Source organism: Poecilia latipinna, unplaced genomic scaffold (assembly GCF_001443285.1).
Source record: "Poecilia latipinna isolate Pla-1442-1.1 unplaced genomic scaffold, P_latipinna-1.0 Scaffold104, whole genome shotgun sequence".
In the NCBI taxonomy this organism is placed as follows: Eukaryota; Metazoa; Chordata; class Actinopteri; order Cyprinodontiformes; family Poeciliidae; genus Poecilia; species Poecilia latipinna.
In genome coordinates, this window is record NW_015112720.1 from 241,049 (window position 1) to 251,101 (window position 10,053).

The 10,053-nt window shown below is 39.6% G+C and overlaps 1 protein-coding gene across 1 annotated transcript in view; it reads right to left on the reverse strand.

Moving 5' to 3' along the window:
- Positions 1-460: 460 nt before the first annotated feature.
- ube3b (ubiquitin protein ligase E3B) overlaps positions 461-10,053 on the reverse strand; it is a 14,426-nt gene continuing 4,833 nt past the window's right edge. The window contains exons 3-27 of the mRNA XM_015027595.1: positions 9,901-10,018; positions 9,498-9,557; positions 9,302-9,406; positions 9,102-9,198; positions 8,920-9,005; positions 8,704-8,786; positions 8,479-8,584; positions 8,277-8,397; positions 7,496-7,673; positions 6,936-7,102; positions 6,680-6,847; positions 6,427-6,598; positions 6,092-6,210; positions 5,453-5,567; positions 5,251-5,350; positions 5,040-5,159; positions 4,765-4,941; positions 4,569-4,679; positions 4,350-4,487; positions 4,153-4,218; positions 4,020-4,078; positions 3,724-3,906; positions 3,483-3,594; positions 3,300-3,392; positions 461-2,599 (exon numbers count right to left, since the gene is read on the reverse strand). Of these exons, the coding sequence (XP_014883081.1) occupies positions 2,408-2,599; positions 3,300-3,392; positions 3,483-3,594; positions 3,724-3,906; positions 4,020-4,078; positions 4,153-4,218; positions 4,350-4,487; positions 4,569-4,679; positions 4,765-4,941; positions 5,040-5,159; positions 5,251-5,350; positions 5,453-5,567; positions 6,092-6,210; positions 6,427-6,598; positions 6,680-6,847; positions 6,936-7,102; positions 7,496-7,673; positions 8,277-8,397; positions 8,479-8,584; positions 8,704-8,786; positions 8,920-9,005; positions 9,102-9,198; positions 9,302-9,406; positions 9,498-9,557; positions 9,901-10,018 (3,046 nt within the window). The 3' untranslated portion in view covers positions 461-2,407. The remainder of the gene's footprint in view (positions 2,600-3,299; positions 3,393-3,482; positions 3,595-3,723; positions 3,907-4,019; positions 4,079-4,152; positions 4,219-4,349; positions 4,488-4,568; positions 4,680-4,764; positions 4,942-5,039; positions 5,160-5,250; positions 5,351-5,452; positions 5,568-6,091; positions 6,211-6,426; positions 6,599-6,679; positions 6,848-6,935; positions 7,103-7,495; positions 7,674-8,276; positions 8,398-8,478; positions 8,585-8,703; positions 8,787-8,919; positions 9,006-9,101; positions 9,199-9,301; positions 9,407-9,497; positions 9,558-9,900; positions 10,019-10,053) is intronic.

Genomic DNA, 10,053 nt, shown 5'->3' on the forward strand with positions numbered 1-10,053 from the left:
TTTTTTTCCAGAAAAAATTGCAACGTTTTTTCTTATTCACACATGGTTAAAAAAAAAAAAACAAACACATCCAGGCTCAAATATAAATATACATCACCACTGATATTTGGTGAAATACTTTCCTCTGCGTGTCGCAGAGAAAAGTATAAGTGAAGGAAAGACTTTCAAATCTGCAACACTTGCAACAGCACCCAAACATGGTGGTGGCAGCGTCATGAATGGGGCTCGTTTCTGCCGGTGCATTGCATCAAGCAGAGAGAATAATGAAGGAAGACTACTAAATTATTCACCTAATCTCAAATCAAAGGCTGGATGTTTAAAACTTGGCCACAAGTGTGTGTTCCAACAGGACATCCATCCCAAACATAGATGGGGGCTGGGGGGATGGACCGGGGAACCGGGGAATTGTCAGGAAACCAGGGTCAGAGACTTAAAAGTTTTTACACTTGGGTGTAATCCCACACTGATACTAATCTCCTGGAATGGCAACCTTACTGCAAGTTTGCAGGGTTTGACCACAATCAGACACCAAGTCAGGAAATCAACCAGTTTAAATGTGCGCTAGCCTTCCTGCTAACAAGAGTACTCAAATATCCAGACAGAGTTATACCAGAAGCTAATTGATGGCTTCAAAAAGAACTTAAATTCTCTGCAACAAGCAGATGGACCTTTAACTAATGAGGAAGCTGTACCTATGCATGTGATGCAATTTTTATCATTTGTACTAAAAGAAAAAGGTAAATTCAGACTTGTGCACCCAATTCTATTAAAAATTATTGTTGTTTGTTGATTAATCCATCATAAGAAAATGTGTCTTTAAAACCCCAAACTGAACAATATTCATGATTATGAGGATACATAAACTTTCCACTAGTACTGTACACGTTTACTGTTTAAACACGTTAGTGGCCATAGCTCAGGTAGTTAGACACTAAATATTTATTCTCATTCATAACAGAAAATGTGTTTTTGCATATTAAAGAAATAGAAGATTTTCAATTGTCCTTCAGCTCTTTGAGTGAAGGTTTGTCTTTTTTCTTGTTCCGTGACGACAAAACAGTCCCTTCTGTCACTGTCTAATGCAAATAAACCCTGTCTCAAGGAGTACTCAGGCTATTAAGGTCACATTCAACTTCATGTCCCCACAAAAACCAGTGCAACATTTTCAAGGGGACGTCGTCCAATTGAGCTGTTGTATTTGGTTGACCAGTCAGTCCGTGACATCATTTTAAAAGGTCTTCAGACCGCAAGATCTTTTCCGCATGGCTTGGAGAAAAGCCCACAGAGATCAGAGGGATTTACAGTAAAAGCCTCCATGGTTGCTTCAGTTAGATCTCTCTCGTTCAGAGAAGTAGTCCAGGACCAAAGCCCCAATATCTATGGCTTTTTTTTCCCAAAACGTGGTAATTGGTTAGAGCTGAACGACAACAGCACACGTGCTAGCATGGGGTAACGGTGAGACATGAGGCACTCGGCGTTAGTATATGAGGTGGAGTGAACATGGCTTCCTGGTATAAAATACATAGAAGACTAAACCACTTCATGATTTTAAACTTGGGTGACAAAAAGAGACGTAGCACAGCCTCGTCTACTCCGGCATGAAGGGGGAAAAAAATGTCGACAAATCGTTTCCAGTTCATTTCCTGCTCTTAAAGGTAAGCGGTGCTACAGCGAGGGCATCTTTATATCAAATAACAGCATGATCATACTTTCTGGACAGAAGTGAGGGTGATGTTTGGCTCTCAGACAACCAGAGAACACAACGGACTGGATGGGTCAAACGCTTTGCTTTAAAACGCAACTCAAGGAAATTAATGCCAAGTTACGACTTCGAACAACGACTTCTTCTTCTTGGAGATTTGTCACAAGACACGGATCTGTCTTTTACACTCATAAAAACCTTTTTTTTTTTCTTTTTTTTTTGGGGGGGGATGCGTTTCTGGATTCAACGGATGAAATCCAGACTTGACAGCATATTTAACAATGATTGGTTGCTTGGTTTTACTCATGTAAGTAAGACCTCGTGTCTAATGGCTTGCATTGCATCTGTATTGCTTTCCAGTCGTCTTAAAACGGTGGTGGCCTCGGATCCAAGAATGATTCTGTTAAGCCTGAGAAACTGAGATCAAACCACGGTATATATTTGAGTGTTATCATGTTAAATATATGAAATATTCATTTTTAGGAGGAGACATTAAAATTTTACTGTGTTGCAGGAGCTGCTTCCTCGTTGACAAGAGAAATGAGTAGATCTCACTCCGTCAGCGCTCAACCAGAGATCCGATCGTCCATCGTTGCTCCTCCTTTCTTCAGCTGATGGCTCTATAATGTGCCAAATAGCTCGAGCATCCCGCTCAGTTCACGTTGTTTATCACATCCGTCCTGTGCAGATTGTCCCAGCGCAGAGTTAGGAGAGCTCGAAGCCTGTGTTCATACTGATGGCGTAACGCAGTTTGTCACGCAGGATGCTCTTCTTGCTGTAGTTGGGCAGCTTGAGAAGGTTGAAACACGTAGAAGAAGTGGGAAGTCGACCCCCGGGCTCCTTCTTTCGAATTGTGAAGAAGCCCCTGAGGACACTGCCGAGGGTGTCTCCTGTGTCCTGGACATGGCAGATAAAATGTGCACAATTATTGTTTTGGATTGACCATCACAAGTATTAGGTTTGTATAATCTTTCTTCCTTAAAACCATGAGACTATTAGAAAATATTTCAAAACTTCTTCTCCTTTAATGCGACATATCCTGTAAAGTTAATCTGAAAAACAAACAACCTGTTCCAAGAAAAACTGTAAACAAAAAAACCAAAACAATCGGCAGTAACGTGGTGGATTATGCAAGTTAAAGCACCTTTTGATTCAGGTACAGCATTTCATCTTCACACACTGAGAAATTTGGAGAACATTACGAAAGTAAAATGAGGAAATTGATCAAAATGTGTTGTGTAATTTAAGTTTCCTTCAAAGTATTAATTTAAATGTGCACACTAATGCAGTTGCCTTATTACTTTCTCCTCTTTTCTGAAAAAGTTTTAAAGTTGTTTTTTTCATAATCCTTAATCTGTCATGTTGTATGCTCTTAATGGAAACAGTAGATATAACCTCAAAGAAAGTGGGGTGAGAAGAAAGTGCACAGAGGTGACAGGAGCAGAGAAAAAACAGCATTTCTATTCCTCTAAACCACATTCTGAGATTCTTTCATAATCTTTAATTTACGCAATTTTTTTATTGCATGATTCCAAACCTGTAAAAGATACAGGTCAATATAAGCATATGAAACAAGTAACGTATTTTTCATTCTTACCTGATCATCTGAGACTTCCACACAGCGGATGGAGAAAGGTGGTTTGAGGTAAGCAAAGCCTAGAAGAGGTGGCCTTGAGCAGCTGGTAACAAACTATAAAAACATATTTGAAAGATAATGAATAGTAAGATCACTTTGTATTTGCAGTAAAAAAAAAACAGTATTTAACTTTAGGAAACCTACTTTTAAGAACATAGCCCTCTCTTCAGCATTAAAGTCACTGGACAGGATGTCCCAAAGCCAGATGATGACACGGTGGCTGCTATGGAAACCTCCATAATAGACGGTGTGTTTCCTGCAAGAGGTGAAAACAACACTGAGTATGTTAAACTGGCTCAATAAACAGAAAACATTAGAAAAATGTGTCAAATAATAGTAAAAAAAAAAAAAGGACAAAAAAGGCAAAAGTAAAAATTCTACTTACTTGAGGTCGTCTAAATCAATCTCTGCGTTATCCCCTGAGATCAGCCGCTGAACTTCAGGCGTGGAAAACATGTGCAGCCACTCTGGATTAATGATGCTGCGGAAACCCCGGATGAAAGCCGCCGTTTGCTCCTTAATCTGCGTGTGCATCCGGAAGTGAGCCATCAGGTGGATGTAGCTGATCCTGCAGTAGAGAGGAGAGATTAAATCAGGCTGTGACGTTGATTCGACTAAGGACTTTCTTAAAACGCGAAGGATCAACACAAGTTTTTAACTTTGGAATCTTAATTCACTTACTTGTTTTCGTTGGTGACTGGCATAGTTTTTCCTCCAGGTATCAACTCATGACAGACAAGCTGTAAGGAAACATCAACTTAAACTTCATACATAAGATAAAACACTTTTCTGACATATTTTTATATTTTTCTACCTGCCCCATAACATCTTCATCGTAGGACAATGTGAGTCCTAGATCTCCCACATCTCCGTCATAACGCTAAAAAAAAGCAAAAAAACAAAAAAAAAAGGATTTTTTTTTTTTTTGTTTTTAAAATCTTGTTTTAAAAACTGTTCCAAAAATGTTCAGACTCCTTCAGGCTGCATGTAAACGCAATAACTGAGCCTGACCTTAATGGAAGTGAGGTTTTTGTAAAACTCAGAGTCCAGGGAGGGAAGCTCGTCTATGGAGCTGTAGAAGGTGCTGTGGTGGTGTCCCAGGACTTGACTGAGGAAGAATGAGGCAAAAGGAACATCCACAACGATGCCCTAAGAAGGCAAAACAAACAGCCGATTATCACGTCACTCAGAGCAACCGGCAGAAATGAGCGTCTCCGGAGATTAAATTACCTCATAAACAGCTTTACCGAGCATCTTCCCAACAAACTCAAAGAGCTGCAAGTGATTCTCGTGGATGTAGGATGTGGGCGAGGGATACAGCCTTTCGTTTCCACTTGTAGTCTGTATGAAATAAGCAATGGATCAAACCAGAACCAGGGGGTTTGAAGTGAACAAAACAAAGCGGGCCACTTTGTTTTCGGGTTACCTTGAACAGGTTGAGGGCAGGGTTGAAAACTTTCTTAATGATCTCCTCTAGAAACTCTTTGAAGACCCCGTCCTGGTCAATTCCAGCCTCGTCCACTCCCAGGTCATTAACAAACTTCACACGAATGACACCTTTTATGGAGTTCACCGGTAACCTGCGGAGCTGGTCGTATCCGTCCTACGGGCAGGAAAATCCAGAAGTTATTAAGGAACAAACCAGAAAGTAATGCAATAAATAAGTAAAAAAATAAATAAAAATTATTCTCTACTACACACTTCCAGCATCCGTGAGCGGCGAATAGTAATATGGGTGACGTGCGGAGAAGCCGAGCTGGTTTCTACCAACCCTAAACTTTCTTTCTCCTTTGTGACGATGTTTCTGAACAGCAGCACCCTCTGAAAATAGAGCGTTGGGAATTATCATTGTGCAAAAAAAACCCCATAAACATTAAGCAGCACACATAACTGGAGAATCTCCTTCACTCACATTTTTATGTGGGATAACATGTGGGATGTACTGCAGTAGAAGTTGAGCTCTTTTTTTCCCTTTTTCCAGCTCTTGGAACAACAAGCTCGGCTTCAAATCCCTGAGTGAAACACAGCAGGATCGTTCATCACAGTGAGGAAAATCTCTAAACTGAAAGCCAGTGTGTCGCCTGGGACAGGTGACAGAGTTTTGGAGTATTTACTTGCGAAGCCAGTGGTCGTCGGGGGTGAACCTGCGCCTGCAGTCCCGCTCATACAGGACCATCAGCCAACCGTGAACGCTGTGAAAGAGCTCCAGCTTTTCTCCTTTTGCGTTTTCTATAAAGAACAGTAAGTATGAGGCTGATTAATTTCTAAGAAAGTTGTCATTGTACACACGCACTGATGTTGAAATTGCATTCATTCCCAGGCCTAAATTCTGTTCCATCCTATAAATAAACAAATCTTGTTCACTCGCCAGAAAACAGTTTTAAAACCTGAGACACAGACAGAAAATGAAACAGAAATGACTTAATAATAAAAATGAAGAAATCAGTGTTCAGAAAAAGACTGTCTGATTTCTAAAATAATGAATGAATGAATGAATGAATGAATGAATGAATGAATGAATGAATGAATGAATGAATGAACAGAGATACATGGATGTTAATATTAGAAAATAGCACAGGAAAAAAAAAAAAAAGCCTGAAAACACTTAGATGAATCCATACTCTAGTTTCTTTTATAAACATTCCAGTTCTGGGAATTACTTTAATCCAATCCCATGCTTTTCCAGACAGAAACCCTGAAACGTCAAAGAAACTCACATCACAGCTGTTCTGGCTAGAGGTTCACAGACTCACCTAAGATGCCGTCCCAAATCATCTTGTACACAAATGTGTTCAGAAAAGAGGAGATGGTGATGAGTTCCTCTATTTTGAAGGATGTTTGCTCCTCATACACTTCAATGTCATCCAAAATTCTGAAAGATAAAATTTTGGTTATTTATATGTAGCTTTATGTCGCAAAAAAGTTAAAGGGGGATTTACAAAACTTTGTGAGGCCAACTAATTAAATTATATTTAAAAGCTGTCATGGAAAATCATGTTTCAATTTGAATTTATTCTACATTATAGGATCCCATTCAATTCAGGCAATAAAAGGATTGCTCTTGAAAAGAGGAAATTGATCAGCTTACGTGATGAGGTGACGAGAGCAGTCACAGAACAGCATCAGCATAGCCAGGAGCTGCTTCGACTCCTCTGTATCGTTGTTCAGACACTCCATGAAAAGCTTGAGGCCCCCCTGAGGGCCGAGCTCACAGATGAAAGCCCACAGTTTTGGTAAAAGGTCGTCAAGATGCGTCAGACCTGCAGCAAAAGAACAGGACAGTTCCAATCACCTACGACGATACCGTGCAAGAACACAGCGAGCGGGGTTCTGTGGCTGACCGGTGAGTATCTGGAGGCGTATTTGCGTCAGCGTGGACAGAGCCGTCTGGTAGAGCACGCAGATGCTGCACACTTTCTGAACTTCGGCCGAGTCGACCCGCTTCCCTCCGACGGGTTTCAGGATGTTCCTCACAGAAGCCGACTTCTGAAACGCTCTCTTAAAAAGATCTTTAAAAGACGCAGACGCATCACATCCTGTACGACGGAAAATTCACCGTGTTGAGAGACTGTGCAGGGTTTTACTTTGGTAACTTACTCTTCACGGGCAGATTGTTTTGAGACGTGCTCGGCTGTGGCGGCGGCGGGGTGGACTCCTGACTCTCCAGCTTCTTGGAGAGGACGTCACTGAAGAGAGTTCGAATGACAGAGACGCCCCACAGGTGCTGAAGCTGCTTCGTGACCAGAGGCATCGACTCATTCAGACTGAGCAGAGGAGGAGAGAGGACAGAAAATGAAAGAAACAACAAGAACAGTAGAGAAAACAAGCAAATACAGCAGAAAAATTAATTGGCGACTAAACTTTATCAACAAAAATATAAATGTATGGGTATGTCTAACACATTTTATAACATTTCTGTATATCAAAGATGCAGCATGCATAAAAAATCGAGGAAAAAAATTGAGGTTAAAGCTCCAAATATTTTTATTTTTTTTTCTGATGGCTGGCAATTTATTTAAAGTTTGAAGAAAAAAGAAAAAGTCAGAAACTAAACTATTAATATTTTACAGCAAAGTTATTGTCATTCTCTGACTTTTGTTCCGGACCTGATTGGCTCGGATTAAAAGTTATACTTAAACACATAAAGACTCACTGACCCGTAGTCCACAGTCTGAGAGAACCAGCCCAGGACAGGATGCCAGTGTGTTAGGTTGGACTTCTTCTGTGATACGTATCTTTGGCAGTATGACAACATGTCGGTCAGGTCCTTCACAAAATGGTTGGCCTCTTCTTCTAAAACTTTCTCGTTGAGGTAACCCAAATGGATTAGGTTTCCTGTTGGGTATATTTGAAAGTGACATTAACTACAGATGCATCTCAATAAAATGCATTGTCTCTGAAAAGTTAATTTAGCTTAGTAATTGGGTTAAAACATATTAAAAATACTCATATATACAGATACAATAGATAGACTACATGGAGCCCCAACCAGGTGCTGAGACAATACTGTACAGTACAATGGTTTTATATAACATAGTAATTTCCCATGAAGCATAATTTTGAGTTTCCGTTACATGTAATCCATAATAATACACTTAAAATAAATCACTTTGTATGGATTTAATCCATACAAAGGATCCAATCCATAATCCTCTTTATAAAACCAGTTTTTATAAAATGGTGTTTATAGATAGATAGATAGATAGATAGATAGATAGATAGATAGATAGATAGATAGATAGATAGATAGATAGATAGATAGATAGATAATATATATATATATATATATATATATATATATATATATATATATATATATATATATATATATATATGTATATGTATATATATATATACCCAATTCACTAAAATGGACCTGCACACACATCTGTTTTAGCAATTAAAAAGCCGAGTGCTAAATCACCGGAAAGCACTTACCAAGTAAGCAGAGTGTGTGGCTGCCCTCAAGACACACACAGATGTCCAGACACTGTTCTTCCCGGCTCAGAAACAAAATGAACTTCCGCAAGAGGTCGTGGGTCTGGATTAATGCCATGCACTGTTGGGACAAAGTATATGTAAAGGCAAACGGTCTTAACATTTCATGGCATTAGACGCACACACAACGACAGGCTTTTACCTCTGGAGTCAAGACACTGAGGTGGGACACGACGGCGGGAACGGACATGATGTGGAGGAGGAAGGACCGGAGCAGGTTGTCTGAAAAGTGAGCTGCAGTGACTGGCCTGTAAAAGATCAGATTTCGTTTATAAGCCAGTTTATATAACACAAACTGTAACAGACATCCATGTGTGGCAAAACTAAAACGTTCTATCCAAGCAGAGAAACTGAAATAAGAATGTACCTCAGAGACAAAGAGAAAACAGCAGTCAGGGTGCCTTTGGAGAGAGACGGCTTAGACCGGGCCAAACCATTGGTCAACAGGATCTATACACAAATTTAACACAAATTTCATAGTTAACAAATATACTTTTTTTCTTTTTTCAAAAAGATAAAAAGAAGACAACTGAACACAATTGTCTTGTTTAAACTGTATAAAAAACAAACAGTAAAAGTGAACCTGCAGTATTGAGTAGAATCCCTTCTGATTTAGATGCCCCATAATATTTTCACAAATCCTTGTCAAAGCAGGTCTCAGAGCCTCACCTGCAACAACGGCAGGGAAAATGTTGTCCATTATGTTTCCGTTCGAACAAAGCGTGTCAGGCAACAACAGCAGATCTGTTTATACTGGACTCTCACCCTTTCCTCGGACTATCCGCCACGTCGACGTGTCGGTGAAGGTCACCAGCATGGTGAGGTACAGTGTAACCAGCTTGTTGTCTTGGAGTATATCAGGCTGAAAAAAAAATAAAAATCACACAGTTGGTTTTACGACTACATCTGAAACACGAGGACCGAACTAACCGGATGCAATAATTAAAGACTGGATGAAGGATTACCTTTAGGTTTTTCAGTAACTGACAGCAGATCCACAGGACATCTTTGATCTGTTTCAGCCAGGGAATAGTGAGGTCTTTGGAGAGAGCCAAGGAAACATACCAGACCTGAAAACCACAAGGAAGAAACATCACTGAAAGAAAGTGAGATTAAAAAAAAGGATTCATTTCTAAAGGATAACAACACAGCCAGACTTACTTTAGGTTCGTTTTCAACCTCCATGCTGGCCAGAATCGCTCGACACAGCTTCTCAAATCTCTGATGGAAGCAATTAAAAATCAGTTGGAGTTGCACAGGCAAATCCATAAGTAATACTGAGGCAACCCGACTTTGACTAAAAATTATGTTTAACTACACTAATATGTTTGCACCACTTTAAAGAGGGCTACCACTGCATTAACAGTTTTAACTGGCTGTACATTTAGTTTACTAATTAAATTCTTTGCAGTGCCAAGCAGTGCCTCTGGACTTTATGTAATAAATAATCACAATTGTGACGTAGAAGGAGAAGATATGTATTTTCAATATTTTTAAACTGTCGCAATTGAAGCTGATGTATCATCACAGATCGACATGAACCAATGGAAAGCAGTAAACTCACCGTCTTGTCCTCAAGGCGATATATGAATAGCAATTTTCGAGCAATTTTGAAAATTGAAAGTGCATTTCTTTTTGTTGTCCCCGTTTCAGAAACTTGAAAATAGTCATCAACCTCTTTCCTGGTAAGATTTAAAAAAAAAAAAAAAAAAAAAAA